The 17,769-nt window shown below is 48.6% G+C and overlaps 1 protein-coding gene across 4 annotated transcripts in view; it reads left to right on the top strand.

Moving 5' to 3' along the window:
* The window catches only part of DTX1 (deltex E3 ubiquitin ligase 1), a 106,260-nt gene that overhangs the window by 85,834 nt on the left and 2,657 nt on the right, over window positions 1-17,769 (top strand). For 3 of the 4 annotated variants that reach the window (XM_078857567.1, XM_078857568.1, XM_078857569.1), the window contains exons 4-9: window positions 7,895-7,956; window positions 10,557-10,718; window positions 14,496-14,560; window positions 15,130-15,288; window positions 16,427-16,588; window positions 17,540-17,629. In XM_078857567.1, coding sequence (XP_078713693.1) covers window positions 7,895-7,956; window positions 10,557-10,718; window positions 14,496-14,560; window positions 15,130-15,288; window positions 16,427-16,588; window positions 17,540-17,629 — 700 coding nt within the window. The remainder of the gene's footprint in view (window positions 1-7,894; window positions 7,957-10,556; window positions 10,719-14,495; window positions 14,561-15,129; window positions 15,289-16,426; window positions 16,589-17,539; window positions 17,630-17,769) is intronic. The other variant, XM_078857570.1, reaches the window with a different exon arrangement.

Raw genomic sequence — 17,769 nt, 5'->3', positions numbered from 1 at the left:
GGATTCTCCCAGTAGCAAAAGTAGCTACATAATATGTAGTAGCTACTACATATGTCGTAGCTACGGGCCCCGCATTTTCAAGGGCCCCGCGCTAAATGCTTTAAAGCACTCAATTCCGGTTCAGTAAATCTGCACTTGCTCTATTACTATAGTACTATACCGCCTTCAATTTTTATGAACGACTGGGTCTTTAAGGTTAGCGATTTGTCGTATTATCGGGCTGTATAGCAAATGAAAAAAATACAATTACTTTACTATGCAAGTAAAAAATTTGTGTTTTAATATTTACGTGGCTTTTTTTATTTAGGGCCCCTTTATAACACCTGCTACAGGCCCCGAAATGAGTTTAATCCGGCATTGTCACCACCACCGTGTGTGCGCCTTTGTCTTTGTTAGGGGGAGTATGTGCGTGCGTGCGTGTGTGTCGGTGTCTACGTCACTCTGTGTGTCTGCGTGAGTCGCTGTGTGTTGGTCTGACTGTGTTAGCAAAGGAGTCTGGTCTGTCCGAGTACGTGACAGTGAGTCGACGTATTACTGTGTGCGGTGTGTAAACATCGCCACTGGGGAGACAAAGGCGATCGGGCGTGGTGCTGGCCACCCACCCCCTCGTGTGCTGTTCCGGCCTTCATAGGTGCTCGCTAGCAGCACTTGCCACAACAGCCTGTTCAGGCTATACGTGGGGTTTTGTATGCGAGAGCTTCTCTCTTGTGTGCCAGTGTCTGCGTGTTTTGTATGTGTGTATGTTGAAATTATTTCGCACCGTACGTAGCCAACCGTACTAATCGGAGGTGCTGGGGGAAGGCCAACAAACTAAACACAGAAAGCAGTCCTAAAGAAAAGAGTTTTCAATTCAGATTTCAAAGTGCATATTTGTGTGTTGAGCGGTGGTGCAGTGGTAAGTGCACTCTTTGACACCCCCAGCATCGTGAGTTTTATTCCTGGCCCTAGACAATGTTTGTGGCAAGTTGTACTTTACATGAACCCGCCCTTTGCCTCCCTTGAGGTCGACTCAGCCTTAACATGAAAACCTTGGAAACATTTCCCCCCCCCCCCCAGAGTTGCCATACGTCATTCCGAAACGGTTGTCTAGAACAAAAGCTTCAGGTGTTAACCTTGAATGACCCTTAAAAAAATCGTGACTTGTACACGATTTAATGACGTGAATTCATGGATTTATTATCGTAGAGAGCAATGGGTTATAAGCCGGCTGGATGAGACCACTGAAAAAGAAGTAAAAAAATATATAAGCAGACAATACAACTCCTTCCCAAATTTATTCTCTACACTGTAAAAGTAAAAACATCCCATCAGCCACACGGTCTTCTCGGAGTGCAATTACTTTCAGCAGCAAATTGGTTTTATTCGCAGCAAAACTCGGTCCCAGTTACGATATTCAGTGTCTCGTCAGCAGCCTTACTTAAACCGAGCTGGCAAACTGCCCAACGTTTGTGGGTTGGATTCGGTAAGTCGTTAGACACTAACATATGAGACGCGAAACTAAATAATTTCGTGCAATTGTGGAGGATGTAAGCAACAAAGCGTATGAAGAGACGATACTCAGTATTCGTCTGTTCCCATTGGTCTCGCCGCTAAAATAATAGAATCACTACTCAATAACTTTATCTGCGGAGAATGTAAGTAACACAAAAATACAATTCAATGAACAAATATTTCGTTCGCGTGGAGAGTCGAAGTCTTTCGCTCCATGTATATTTCTCCACAACGACGCTCAAGAATGATTTCGGAGCAAGAATTCATGGGGTTTTCTCTTCGAAGAGCAGGGCGAGAGGAGGACCACACCGGCTGACATTTACACGAGGGGAGACGACTTTTTCCTGGCTTTCCTGTTTTTCATGCACCCGCTAAATGTCAGGAGGCCTATTTTTAAGGCGTCCCGTTCGGCATATTCCTGCAGGTGTTGTGCTTCTTTGCGTCCGGGATGCCACGCACTTATCCTCGTTGATGCGTCATGGCCACTTCTGTTTGTGTCAGGAACAAACTAGTGGGTGGTGGTGGGGGAGGAGACGGAAGAGGGTGGGGAAGCTCTTCCAAAATCGCACTTGCTCTTGGTTGGGATGACGCTGAGAGTCAGAAAGGAAAGTTTCTGGTTTATAGAGAACTTATACAAGGGCTCGGGCAAGGCACGCGGATGGGGTGACGGCCAAATTTGGTGAGAATAACAACGGACGGTGGCAGCCAGAGGAGAGGGGGGCGAGATGCCATCGAGGGCACGCCCGGCATGGAGATGGAATGACGAATTCGGCTCATTCGCAGGCGCTGAATGCATTGTTGCCTTCATCCAGCAGTAGATTGATTATGTTCGACGACAGAAGATGTTACAGTTACCCACTGTGGGTGTAACGATTCACTCGCATCCCTCCCATCGCCCCCACGGCGATGAGATGAATTGTCGCAAAAAACGATGTGATGATTTTATTGAAGAATTAAAAATGTTTCTTTTGTTTTGTACGGTTCTATAACGTAGGTACTCGTGAGTCTCATTTGTATCGCCCTGTCTCGCACCGTCCCGTCTGCACTTTGTTCACGTCTCGTGCGATCTGCCTGTTTCATTTTGTATTGTGCGCTATTTCGTATCGTCTCGTCTCATTCTGTGCCATGATCCTAAATGGGCATTTGCATGCAATTTGCATAAATTGTAACCTAATACATCCTCACACGTGACTCTGCCTCTGGTGAGCGTAATAATCAACTTCAATTGACAAATTAATGCATTACACGTGCCTATTAACTACGGTCATTCAAATAATATTCACTTATTTTAAATAGATTTTAAATAGATGTTGAATGCGAGGCTTGATGAATGAAATTACAAATTGGGTTCAAAGGTCTCATGTTAGCTTCAAATTGAAAATTACTATTGTATATGGGTAGCCATTATCTTCGTGCTATCTTGTTGTCACTGTTCCATTCTTGTGTTACATAATTCATAGGCAAACATCATTATGGGGAGGAGTGCCATGATCGGTGGTAAGTGCACAATATAATAAACTATGAACCCGGCAAACTGAATTCGATTCCCAGCCATGGCTTCCATCAGTGTTGAGTGCAGGTCGGCTTACCTGTCCTGGCCTGCCTTGCCCCCCTTCAACCCTGGCTGGCCAGCAATGGTGAAGTATGGTCAAACCATCACGGTTTAACATGGCATGGGGGGAGACCTTCATCCTACAGCGAATTGACAAAGGGGCTGTACCATTACTAGACCTATACGTAGTAGTCGTAGACAATTCGGCTTTGTCATGCGAAAAGATGGGTGCGCGCAAAAAAAAATCATTGGCCGGTAACATTGTTCATCGCGCACTTTCAGATGCGCTCCTGCGGCCGTCTGGAACGCTCTTCCTTCCAATAGTAGGAAGCCGCTGGAGATATGCACTTTTAACTAGGCTGAAAACTCATTTCTTTAAAACAGCTTTTTGTTGTTTAGTTTGTAGACCTTCTCCCGCGACTTTGAATCGCGCAGTGGGCCATGTGCGGTGCGAAATAAATTCTACATATACACTTTTGACTTACGACGCTAAATAGTCATCGACAACATTGCCCAAAGGACACCCTTGTACATTTCAGCAATTTCCAAGATTAGACGTTAATGTGTAAAAGCAATAGCTATACTCGTGATCGGTCTGGAGTGTCTGGAACCAGAGTGCTTCTCATGCCTGTGGAGTGTGAGTTGCACCGTCTCACACACACGCGGCGCTAATTGTCGTCCACAATGACTCCCGTTGATTATTGGCTGCTCCTGCTATAATAACAATAACCATGCGGCAATCAGGCAGCCACGACGTGGGTGCATCTGCCCAAGGAGCCTCTTGGAACTCCGATGGCGCTCCGGTGCCCATGGCTGTCTTTCTCACGGCGGAAATCTGCGGCGCGTGGCCACACACACACACGCAACAAAGACAACAAAAAGTTCTCGAATATATCTATCGTTATTGCGTTTGATCTGTTCTCTTCGCACGTAGAATGATGTCTTCCAACTTCTAACACGTCTTGGACAGTGCCTAGAGAGGGGGTGGCTGTCTCGCAGTGGTGCGCGTGTGGAGTCGCTTGCATGCAGGGCTGCCCCTTGACCAGTTTTAGCCTACTGGCAATGCATCGGTGGACGAAGGCTTTTTGTTGTTTAGTTTGTAGACCTTCTCCCGCGACTCTGAATCGCGCAGTGGGCCATGTGCGGTGCGAAATAAATTCTGCTGTGTCGGTCGTGGGGGTTGTTTGACCATACTTCACCATGCCGGTTATTGAAGGGAGAAGATCGGGGGGGGGGTGTTGGGGGAGATACCACTTACCATGGCCGGGAATAATATTCGTGTTTCCGAGTTGATGTTGCGCTAACTACAGCACCGCCGCTCCTTCCCACCATAACGGTGTTGATACACCTACACATTTAATTGGGAATCTTTCACAGTCTAAACTAATGGATAGTTCTTCTTGGTTCTTTCGGTAAAGTCACGTAGAAGGGAAATAATAAAATAATAAAAATAAACGTAATAAAATAATATAATAAAATATTGATACTTTTTATTATTTTATTATTTCCCTTCTACGTGACTTTACCGAAAGAACCAAGAAGATGAATCCCTGCAGTCACGAAAGCTTTAAATGGAAATTTAATGGATAGTTCATTAGAACGATGCTCGTGGAGGGGTAGATCTTCTAAACCGCATCGCCACGCGAGAAAAAAAGCAAGTCCCTGTTTGACCCTACATGTCTCTTGTCGATAAATTAGATTGATGCACCATTGACAAACAAACCGCAGCGTTAGACAACAACAACAACAACAAAAACTATGCTTGCAGTTTTTTTTTAATTGACCGCATCATTGTGATTGATTAAATGTAGTGACTGAATGAAATTATTTTTTTGGCCTCGTTCTGCTGTTGGTTTTCACAATGCTTTGCGATGCCTACAACGGAGTCTGCCAAAACGCGTGGCGTGCAAACGCATTTAAGAGAGCCACGCGTTCCCCGCTGGGAGATTTTCGCGAGAGCAGCCCGGACTTTCTGGTCCAAGTATGGTTCTAACCACGTGACAAAAAAACCTCAACGAGCGGTGCAGCCTCCACAGCCTAGTGGGGTGGGTGCAGTGCCGGATGATACGAGTAGCACGAGTAGTTACATATATCATTGTGATAGTAGCTACTACATGTGTAGCTACTACATGTGTAGCTACTACATGTGTAGCTACTACATGTGTAGCTACTACATGTGTAGCTACTACATATGTAGTAGCTACGGACCTCTCACTTTCAAGGGCCCCGCGCTAAATGCTTTCAAGCTATCAATTCCGGTTCGGTGATTCTGCACTAGCTCTATTACTATAGTACTATACCGCCTTCAACTTTTGTTAACTACTGGGTGTTTAAGGTTAGCGATTTGTCGCATTATCTGGCTGTATAGAAAAGGAAAACATACAATTACTTTACTATGCAAGTTACAACATTTTGTGTTTTAATATTCACGTGATTTTTCCTTATTTAGGGCCCCTTTATAACATACGCTACAGGCCCCGCACTCGCTTCATCCGACACTGTGGAGGGATCAGCCCTCTCCCCCCCCCCCCCCCCTTGACTTAACTTTTAGATTCAAGTAATTTGTATGCATGCATGTTGAGCTTCTTTCGCACCGTACGTAGCCAACCGTGCTGATCGGAGATTGTATATTTGACACGTGTATATAATTGATACACAAACTGCTCATGGGTTGCCGCAGTGAAGTGCTCTGGGTAATTAGATAAATAAATAAACCGTAGCTCTGTGTCGCACAAACGCTAAGTACACGTTTCACTCAAACCAGCAGCATTTGTCTAAGCATGGAAGCTCTGCTTTCATTCGTCTGGGGCTCATCAGCGTAGTGTAACCGTCACACGTGCTAAACAAACGCTGCTCGTTTATCGGATAAGCATAAATAATTGGCAATTATTCATCGTATTTATGCCACAGCATCTCTAAAGTTAACTACAATTACACATGCAATATAAGACATCCGGTTAGACGTGGAATGGGGAAAAGGAGAGCACAGACATTACCCACGGCACGGGGACACTAGCAGCACAGGGAGAGACTGTGACCTGGGCACCACAGACCATCAAGCACGATTCACAGGGGGTGTCTGGGGAACAGGAGTGGCCTCTCTCTCTCTCGACATCACAGCGCTGTCGACGCCGCCAGAAATAACATCGCAACGGACATCGCAAAGTGCGCTGCTGTGACGGCACATTCGGTGTGGACGGCCCGTCTTGCCTCGTGCAATCTCGCACGCAAAATGCGCAGCGCCCGTCGGGGGGGGTGGTCTGTCGTCCTACCCGCAAGCCTTGCCCACGCAACATTTCTCCCCGTAAAGCGTTGAAACAAAACAAATAAATGGGGCCAGAGACGTCGCGTCACGGCGGTGTTTGTGCTTTCCTTCTGCAAAGTTTCTGTGAAACGACGCGTGGGAATTTGTATTTTGTTGCGTGCGTTCAGCCAAATTCTCTCCACCTCTCCGTCACACTTCTGACTCATGTGTGACCCTGCACGGCTGCATTTTTATTTATTTTCATTTCACTATCTTATTGACAATGAGGGGGGGGTGGGCGAATAAATGACGAAAGAATGCGGCCGTGGGTGGTGCTCATCGTCGGCTTGGTGGGACTCTCTCGTTGGCCTGGCCTCATTAGCATCACGCAGCAAAGGCCTCCGAGTTTCTCATCGGGAACTCTCATTGTTCTCACATCTCACCCATTGGAATGTGCGCGATTAAAACACTACGCGCGTATTGCGGTTCGCGTGTCGTGCTCGTTAGGGGGCATTGTTGTGTCGATTTTTTTTGACAAAGGCACTAATTTCGTACCGTTGCTTTTCATAATATACATGCACGCATGTGCGTATGCACGCATATATGCAGGGCTTAATTTCAGCTGGAGCTGCCGCTGAATGTGCCGTGTGGCGAGCCACTTGGAGACGCCCCGCTAAAATAATTGCGGATGGCATTACTGTGCAGGAAAAAACGGCATTTGAATTCAAAGCCCCTGCACGTGTCCCACCAAATCTTCCCTCCCCTGGTCGCACCTTGTCCAACAAAGTCTGATTTGCCTCGACATTAGGGCTGAAGCCGTACAGACATCTCAGTGGGGCAATCTACAAGGCTTCATTTCTGCTGGAACTGTCCGGGGCTGAGCTGCAGAACATATATCTCCCTGCCACCTACCCCCCCTCCCCGACCCTCCGCTATGAGAAATCTTCCATGAGAAATTTAATCTCCTTAACTGATATTTTAAAATATATATGCACGCAAAAAAATGTTCGCGTTAATTTCATTCGCAATTCCAACCCGTCTTGCAGACGCTGAAAGTCCCAGACTGTTTTATTGATTTCTCCGAGTGATTTGTTGAAAATTGCGCAGAGTGGACAAAAGCCTGCTGTGACCTCTCTATTTGCCCCCCGCACCCCCTGTCTCTGGGGGACATTGAAACATTGAACACACGTTCTGTTCTTCTTGGTGCTTTCGGTAAAGTCACGTAGAAGGAAAATAATAAAATAATACAATAATAAAACTTAATAAAATAATTCTCACGACGTTTCGGCCACAACGCAAGCAGCCGTCTTCAGGTGGAGAACAGGTCTGTCGAGACTCTGCCTTCTCGACAGACCTGTTCTCCACCTGAAGACGGCTGCTTGCGTTGTGGCCGAAACGTCGTGAGAATTGTTTTATTATTTTATTCTTTTTTTATTTTCCTTCTACGTGACTTTACCGAAAGAACCAAGAAGATGAATCCCTGCAGTCACGAAAGCTTTAAATCGAAACACGTTCTGTTTTTTGTTTGTTTTCTCCCCTCTGTGGGGAGTGGCACGGTGTGAAAAATCGCGTTCTCACCACGTGTTCGTGTTTCCTTTCGCTCGCAGGGTGCCTGCGCTGCCCGTTAAGAATCTGGGTGGCTCTGGCCCAATAAATCCAGCCTTGGCGGGTGAGTGTTCTCATAACAGAATGATCGTCATTTTTACAGATGTTTAATAGGACATTTGTCTTATCGTATGCGTGCAGGTGTCAGTGTGTGTGTGTGTATATATATGAGGGCTGCTGCCATGGTATAATGTTTACCGCATTGAACTTGTAATGCAGAGGTCGCCACTTTCATTCGATCGGTTTAAGTAATGGTGCACTTTTCTTAACCCCCCCCCCCTCTCTCCCCCGACTGCCTCTATTCACCCAGCGCTATAAATGGGTAAGCCACAGCCAGTCAATAGGCAGGTCGCGTCTGGTGTGGTAAGCAGTCGGTGCCCCCCCTCCCCCCCGCCTCTTCCCGAGCGGGTGGTCAACGTCAAAAAATAATCTTTAGCAAAGCCGTGTGAATGTCCCCCTCCGGTGGAGGCCCGTCTGCCGTCGGTGTATTGAAAGACGGGGCCATTCGCCTGTACGCACACCTGCAAACCTCACCTTGCCGGCTCACCTCGTAAAGAGCTTCGCCCTTCTTCTTGGTTCTTTCGGTAAAGTCACGTAGAAGGGAAGTAATAAAATAATAAAAATAAAACATAATAAAATAATTATCACGACGTTTCGGCCGAAATAATATATTAAAAAAAATTACTTTTTTTTATTTTATTATTTCCCTTCTACGTGACTTTACCGAAAGAACCAAGAAGATGAATCCCTGCAGTCACGAAAGCTTTCAAAAGAGCTTCGCCCTTTTAGGTGAAAAAAATAAATACAAACTACACGGCGCAATAAACAATGACGTGGTCCGATGAGAGGCATAAATACGAAAAAAAATCGAAGCCTTCTCCATCTGGAAGGGATCATTAACATCCCCAATTAACACGGCAATAACGGCCCGCGCGAAGGACGTTTGCTGTAGGCGTCGTGGGAATGTGCGTGGGAGCGTACAAGTTCAGCTTTCTACAGCCCACTTTTATATCTCCACACGAGCTGCGTGCTGGTGGTCATGTGAACTTTTGCCCGATTGTTGCCGATACCCAAGCTGCCAGGCGCTTACACACCCCCGTGGTGCTGGAGTGGTGTGCAGAAGCATTGCGGTAAAACGAACCTGTGTTTCGGTTCATCGATGTCTGCATGTTGAACTGCATGGTCGAGGTGATTGGGGTTAGATCGCGTAAATATATAAATGTGTCGTTAAACCCTGCCACCACCCGACACGGCCAATTGGTAATGTTTGTCAAGTAAACAAAACATGCCGATTCGTTACTGGTACAGCACACCGGTGTATTGGAGAGTAAAACCCACAACATTTACAATTCGAGTAAAGTGTTTTGCCAGTAATTACAACCAGCATCATCAGGCGACAGACCAGAATTGTGAAGAAATCTTCCTCCAGTTTCCTTCGCACTTTGCGTAGCCAGCCATGCTAAACGGAGGTGCATGGGAAGGACAACAAACCAAGCATCAACCTCTCGGGCATCATCGTCACCATTATCAGAATCCAAGCGGGGTGGAGCCTGGGTAGTGCTTTGGATGGGTGACCACCCCACGCAAAACAAAATCCAAACGAAGAAGGCATTGCGAACAGCAGAGCCTGGTGGTGGTGTTGGAACATTGTAATCAGACGTGGTTAAGCCATTGGTGGATGAACGAGTGCCAAAAACTGCTGCCATCATCTTTCTTGATATTCAGCTTTTTAAACTCCAGTTATTGAATGGTTATGTTGCCATCTTCGTCGTCATTTTGAGCCACGGTTACTCCGCTGCTGGATAAAGAACTCTCCAAGCACGCTGCCATCTCTCGTTGTCCTGCCACGCAAAGGGTTTCGTTCACAAGGCACTAATTGTCTGGGTCTCTGAAATATAAACCGCGAACGTGAGCACCACGTGACGTACGCTGCTCCATGTAATGATTCGCTCGCTCTACGATTCTATTCATTGTCACGATTCGGGTGTTTTAATTCACAAGTGAATCCTCGATTAATTATTTTCCTGCCCATGCTGTGCACGTACACAGTGAAGCAGCATAAATCTATAGTCACATCGCCATTACCATCATCAGTCATCATCTACCCACTGCTGGATAAATGCCTCCCCAAGCCCTCGCCATCTCGCCAACAGCCAACAGTCTTGCCGATGCAACAGTTTGGCACACGAACGGATTTCATCAATCCATCTTCCCGGTAGGGTCCATCATCATCATCATACCTAGAAAGGGATGATTATCATCATCATCATCATCCCTATAAAGAGGATGATGATCAGTGATGGAGAATAGTGATGGAGTGGCAGCCAAAAGGAGGGAGAACATGCCTGAGAGGTTATCCACCACCGTGTCGAAGTAGTGATGAGATAAGCTGACATGCAAGAGCCAGATGGATCGTCCCATCTGACGGACCTGTCCGTGATGGCAACGGCTTGGTAGGGCGGTGGGGTGAGGGGTCGGGTCGGGTGATGCCTTCACCAAAGCAATGGACAGACCGTGGCTAACTGATGAAGATGACCATCCAGCGCTGACGGCTTTGAGTGTCAACACTGTTTTCTCTCGCGGCTCGGGTGTGCGGGGGTGGTGGTGGGGTGTGTGCGTGGTGGTGGGGGGGTGGTGGTGGTGGTGTGTACACCTCTGGCGCAGGCATCACGGGCATCTTGATGTGCGCGGCCGGCCTGCCGGTGTTCCTGACGCGAGCGCCCAAGCCCGTGCTGCACCCGCCCTCGGTCAGCAAGGGGGAGCTGCGCGCCGTGCCCGGCGTGTCGGGCTCCTGCCGCAAGATCAAGAAGAAGCACGCGCGCAAGGGTGAGTGCCACGCACGCGCGCCACGCACGCGCACCACGCGCGCGCGCGAACACGCGCACCACGCACGCGCGCGCGCACGAACGCGAACGAGCTGCGCTTAAAAACTGGCGGTGGTGTCACGGCAGCCGCCTAAGGGGCCGTCCATAAATTACGTCACGCACCTGGGGGGGGGGGTGGGGTCAGACATTTGTGGCGATGTGTGACGAGGGGGGGGGGGTTGTTTGAGAAATGTGACGTCACTTCAAAATGCGCAACTTTAAATAAATATAGACGACACGTTATACTTAATTAAATAGGCTTTTTCATAAATGTTTTCTCTTACAACATCAGAGTGCAGCGCCACATTAAATACGCACTACAATGGCAATTGTTTAAAGCACATCATTCAATATATGTGGAGCATTAGGGGGGAGCAGTAGCACAGTGGATGACACAATATTGCATGTTGAACCGAGCAACTAGAGTTCGAAAACTGACCACGACTAACATGAAACACAATTTACGTCCGAACCGATCCTCTGCCCGATTCCCCAAGACTCACTGACCATTGTGGGTAAGTATGGTTGACAAGGCATGGGGAAGGTCTTCACTCAGCAATAGATTGGCAAAGTTGCTATCGAGTATTAGGTGACCGAGTGCGAACACTGATTTTAACCGATGCGTTGTGCCAACCCATAATGTGTGTTTGCGTGCGGTAGTAGCGCCGAGTTCAATTCCCGCTCACAGCCAACATCGGTGGCAAGTATCAGGTTGACTCAGCCTTAAATGAGAGCCCCTGTTACGGTGCGTAATCCACACGGGGGAGACGAAGGCGGCCACCCACCCTCTGTTATCCCGTGCCAGCCTTACTGGGTGCTCGCGAACAGCACTCGCCCCACAAGGCGGCTTAAGGGTACACGGGTGTTCTTTATCTTTGCACGCGAGTGGCGCCTGAGTGTGTTTACATTCGCTAGGGCGTGCTCACGATTTGTCCGTCATGGTGTGTACATTAGTGGGTGTATGCTGCTGCACAGGAACGGTGAAAACAATAAACTTTCACTGAACTTTTGTCCCTTTTCGCAAGCGCAAGTGAGATGTCGCCCCGCAAGCCTTGGGCCACTCTGTTACAATACGATAAAATGTGTGTTTTATATAACGTGCACAATGCAACCACGCCACAAGGCGCCCGAATGGAAACGGTGGTCACCGTTATTTTTTATAGAGGCAGCCGGTCGCAGGCAGAGAGGGGGGGGGGGCAGGAAATAATAAAGATCTTCTTCTTGGTTCTTTCGGTAAAGTCAAGTAGAATGGAAATAATAAAATAATACAAATAAAACAGAATTAAATAATTCTCACGACGTTTCGGCCACAACGCAAGCAGCCGTCCTCAGGTGAAGAACAGGTCTGTCTTCTCGAATAGGTCTTTCCGACAGACCTGTTCTTCACCTGAGGACGGCTGCCTGCGTTGTGGCCGAAACGTCGTGAGAATTATTTTATTATGTTTTATTTTTATTATTTTATTATTTCCATTCTACGTGACTTTACCGAAAGAACCAAGAAGATGAATCCCTGCAGTCACGAAAGCTTTAAATCGACATAAAGGTCTTGTGCCTGTGCTTGAGCGGTGGCAGGAGAGTCCGCAGGTTGCACGGCTCGGGGAAGGGAATTCTGAATGTTCAAATGGCCGTCGTGAATGGCGTGCGTGATGATATATCTGCGTGCGTACGCACGTGTACAGGATGTTGGAGTGGCATGACTGCCGCGTCTGCATAAATATCTGTCGGCAAAACAAAAAACAACAACACGCACTTTTCCGACTTTGTTGTTGGGTGCGATAAGTGGGCGCGATAAGAAGTCGCCGCCGCCGCCTTGCAGTTCAGAGATCACTTTTCTTTTTGTTCTCCCGGTTTTTTTTTGACCGTCAAGATTTTTCTTCTTGGTTCTTTCGGTAAATTCACGTAGAAGGGAAGTAATGAAATAATAAAAATAAAACATAATACATTTTATTATATAATTATAGTATATTATTTTATTATATTATTTTATAATGTTTTGTTTTTATTATTTTATTACTTCCCTTCTACGTGACTTTACCGAAAGAACCAAGAAGATGAATCCCTGCAGTCACGAAAGCTTTAAATCGAAATCGTCAAGATTTTGTTGATCTATCATTTTCGCCCGTCTCCTTGACAAACTTTCGTTCTCTCCACTGTCCTAACTGGGAACTCTCTGACTCTCTCTCTCTCTGTGTGTGTGCACGCCATGCTTTCTCAAACAAGTCGGCGACCGTGGCCCTCCATTTACCTCTTGTCCACGTATCGTTTGCGTGTCATTTGCATCGATCGAAACATAAATTCTCACGCACGCGATTCAACGCCGCGTGCCGTGAGCCTTTTTTTTTTTAATGCTTGAATCGACGAATGGATGCGTCGTTTTTATCCCCCCCCGCCCCCCCCGGCGATGAGTTTTAAAAAGTGGCACGTCGCCTTTCGCCGATGGCGACGCGCCGAAGCGAGTACCACGGCGTTTGCTTGCCGATGTTGCATTGAGGGTTGAATTCTTATTTTTTTGGCCTCACCCTCAGACACGAAGGCTATTAGGCGAGCACTTGCGTGCGCCTGCCACCTTTGGTCTCCGCAAAGATCCCACGTGGTATCAGCGTCCTGTGAAGGCGATCCTCGCTCCACGTTGGCGCGAGACCGGCGCTTGCCAACGCTAATTGACGGCGCTCAATTCGCGTCGGGCCAACGGTTGTGACCAACGGTTCCATCCACGTGTCCGGACGTTGACATCTTTACTGGGATGGTACAAAAGTAAATACTACGATTTGAATAATGAGTACAGCTGCACCTTCACATCCATACCATAGATATTTGTGACGATGGGTGAGTGAAGCATGCGTGGCCTCACACCGTCACCGCTACGCTACCACTTGATGTGAGGACGATTGGGTTGTACGCATGACGCAATGCATCTGCTGTAAGTAAAATTATATTATCATTTTCAATTATTTCCGAAGGCAAAATGACATTCCGTCACGAGTGAAAAGGTAGTGACTGCATCAACGGTGCATGGAATGTCTGTGCTGTGTGAATTGGTGTGTATTGCGTTCTGTGTGTATGGGGAGCGATAATGTTGCTTTTATTTTTCGATTTAAAGCTTTCGTGACTGCAGGGATTCATCTTTTTGGTTCTTTCGGTAAAGTCACGTAGAAGGGAAACAATAAAATGATAAAAAATAAAACATAATAAAATACAATTCTCACGACGTTTCGGCCACGACGCAAGCAGCCGTCCTCAGGTGAAGAACAGTTCTGTCGGAAAGACAGCGTCTGAATTTCTGAATTTGAGGACGGCTGCTTACGTTGTGGCCGAAACGTCGTGAGAATTGTATTTTATTATGTTTTATTTTTATTATTTGATTGTTTCCCTTCTACGTGACTTTACCGAAAGAACCAAGAAGATGATGTTGCTGTTTGTGGTTAAGACACTGCACTATGAACTCAGCAACCAGAATTAAATTCCCAGCCATGGATATTTTTTTTTATCAAGTGGCAAGTAGTAACTCCAGCCGTTTTGGCTCTCCTGTGGGCCAAATCAGTCTTAAATGAATGCGTCAAGTTGTACGTAAAACATCGGCGCAGAGGAGACAAAGACGGATGCACGTGGCGCCGGCGTTTACAGATCTTGTGCCAACAATTCGTCGAACAATCTACGAGGCAATGCGGGGAATCTGTCTTTGTGGGTGTGTACGAGCCATCGGGAGTATCGCCACACTGTGGTTCACGTTGTCGCGTAGGAGGTCGGAGCCCAGAAGAGGTCGTGAAGAAATACCTGCAGAAGTTGAAGAACCCTCCGGATGAGGTGACTGTGAGACACACGAAACATATTTCTCTTTTCCACCGTGTCACCGGGGGGCCGTTCCGGGACTGCGTTGAGCCACCCTGGAACGGTTCCGGTAAGGCCAGGTTGTTTTTCCACCGCAGAAGCAGAGCTGTGCCGCTGACGTCACCAAAATCGAGATGCATTAAGATGTAGATGGCGCGGTGACGCTGTGCTGCCCTCACGGTTTTAATGACTGGCCATCACGTGCAGTGAATGTATAAATTAGCCCCGCCCCTGGCCCTGCTTGGCACCAATCCGGTTTCAGATGTCGACGGTATCGCAGCTTGGGTCCAACTCAGCAAGGCAAACGGTAGCAGAAGGTCGCCGATACCTTGAGAGCCGCCCACCGGCACGGCTCAGATGTGCCAGTGGAAAAACAGAAAAAACTTGCGCCAGTTCATGAAAGCCAAACTTGACGGTCGCCATTCGCGGCACCGGCGCTCCGCGTCGTGGTGTCGCCGAAAACGTGCGACGGTGACCTCTGACCCCTCCTCTCCCCCCCCCCCACTCCGAAACACTCCCACTCCTGCTAACCCCGCGCGTCCCAGGACTGCACCATCTGCATGGAGCGGCTGAACGTGCCGTCGGGCTACGACGGCATGTGCAGCCACGGCAGCGTCAAGTCGGAGGTGGTGGGCCGCTTGGGGAAGTGCGGCCACGCGTTCCACGCGCTCTGCATGCTCGCCATGTACGCCAATGGCAACAAGGTGAGGAGTGCAGAGAGTGGACCCTCCGTCGCCGCGGCCACTAACAAAGGAGCATAAATCATCACGCGAGCTCCAGTCATCCTCGCTAGCGGTGGCTCTTGGATGGCCATCGAACAAAGACGCTCACCGCATCGCGCGCTTTTCGTATGCGCTTCTGCGGCCGTCTGGAACACTCTTCCTTCCGATATTGAGAAGCCACTGGAGCTATGCACTTTTAAATAATCTACATTTAAAACGCATTTCTTTAGAACTGCTTTTTGTGTTTAGGTTGTTCTTCGCCCACACCCCCGATGAGCACTTTTGGCTACGTATAGTGCGAAAGAAGTTCAACATTCATACCTACATTACCCACCGCAACCACTGGGCTCTCTGAAATTGGAAAACTATTTTTATTTTATTAGGTAAGGCCCACGTGTGTAGCAAACGCCACCAAGCTGGATTGTTGCAGAAATTGCCACTTCCGAATGTTTAGCCTTTATTTTTTCAGAGACATACTTGTTCATGACGGCGATGGGCAAAGTGTATTATGGCAAATCGCCTGATGAAGCTGGTTGTAATCACCAGCGAAACGTCGTACTCAATTGTAAATGCCGTCAGTTTACTCGCCATCAAACGGATGTGCTGAAGCAATAGCCAATTGGCACGTTTTGTTCACGTGACAAACCTTCCTAATTGGCTGTGTCGGGTGGTGGTAGTGGTGGTGGTTTAACGACACGTGTATATTTTCCCGCGATCTAACCCAAAAACCTTCGTCATGAATAATACTGACTTAGAACTTTCGTGACTTCCGGAATTCATATTCTTGGTTCTTTCGGTTAAGTCACGTAGATAGAAAAGAAAAAGAATAAAATAAAATAAAAGTGACAATTTTTTGCTAGAAATAAATTGAAAATAATAAAAGCAAAAAACCCACGACGTTTCGATCGCAACACAAGCGGTCTTCTATCCACGTGACTTTACCGAAGGAACCAAGGATATGAGCAATATTGTTCGCGAAAGCCCTACGCGTTTAAATAGTATTCCCCCCACCTCCCCTGCGGTTTGTGGACCCGCAAACCGACCACGCGTGCCTGATCCGCGACTCGCGAGCTACGGAGCGACGAGGTCCGAGGCTGCGTTTGTTCCCTCGCTGCGACAGGACGGCAGCCTGCAGTGCCCGACGTGCAAGACGATCTACGGCGAGAAGACGGGCACGCAGCCGCCGGGCAAGATGGAGTACCACGTCATCCCGTACTCGCTGCCCGGATACTCCGACTGCAAAACGATCCGCATCATCTACGACATCCCACCCGGCATGCAGGTTCGTGAGCAGCGCAGCGCGCGTCAACGCCGCCTCCCACGCGTCCCCGGTTAGCAGCTGACCGGAGCGCACTCGTCGTCATTGTCGTTAGCCGTGATCTGTCAACTGCCGGATGGTCTTCCCCAAAGCCATTGCCATCTCTGACGATCTCACAATGCAAACGATCCATCTCGCTTCTGAAACGCGAGGTGATTTCGTCACTCCCACCTCCACGGTGGTGGATTTGCTTCTTTGGGAATATTTCACCCCCCCTTCCCCCCCCTGGCTGCCATTCCGTTTGTGAGTCTCGACCACCCGCCACAATCCTTTCTTGGTGATGCGTCCTCTGCCCAATCCCAGGACTGAACCATGCTTGGTTCCTCCCGCAAGTCAAATCGCACTTAATGAGCACCCAAGCCAGAAAGTAAACATCGGCAGTGTGGATACGATGGTGGCCGGGCGTGTGGCGCTGGCCACACCACCTCCCCGTGCGCTCTTGCAACTTTAATAGGCGCTCGCTAACAGCACTTTACCCCAACAGTTTGTTAAAGGCTTTGTGCGTGTGTGCGTGCGTGTACGCGTGCAAGCCTGAAACGCTTCACGTGGCCTCGCAGCGCATCTAACCTGGCACAATTGCTGTGGTGACATCACCGCCACTTAAGTGGCGAATGTCACCCGTGGTGGTTGTCGTCGCTGCACATTTGTCGTTGTGCGAGGCGGGCGGTGTGAGTGCTGATGGCGCGAGGGATCCTGTTCACGCGCGGTGCGAGGCGGTGTGAGTGTTGATCGCGCGAGGGATCCTGTTCACACGCGGTGCGAGGCGGGCGGTGTGAGTGCTGATGGCGCGAGGGATCCTGTTCACGCGCGGTGCGAGGCGGTGTGAGTGTTGATCGCGCGAGGGATCCTGTTCACACGCGGTGCGAGGCGGGCGGTGTGAGTGCTGATGGCGCGAGTGATCCTGTTCACACGCAGGGCCCCGAGCATCCCAACCCCGGGAAGAAGTTCACGGCTCGCGGGTTCCCTCGCCACTGCTACCTGCCCGACAACGAGACGGGCCGCAAGGTGAGGAGTCGTCCTCCCTCTCCCTCCCTCTCTCTCTCTCTCGGCTCCTCGTGACTGCATTTTACGAGACCCTAAATTTCAAGGTGAACGACGGCCGCTTTGCCGTTGTTGGTGTCGCCGCGCGACTTCGCGTAACGTCG

This window comes from Lampetra fluviatilis, chromosome 6, assembly GCF_964198595.1.
Source record: "Lampetra fluviatilis chromosome 6, kcLamFluv1.1, whole genome shotgun sequence".
In the NCBI taxonomy this organism is placed as follows: Eukaryota; Metazoa; Chordata; class Hyperoartia; order Petromyzontiformes; family Petromyzontidae; genus Lampetra; species Lampetra fluviatilis.
Note: the sequence above shows the minus strand (reverse complement) of the source record. Positions and strands in the feature narration are given on the sequence as shown.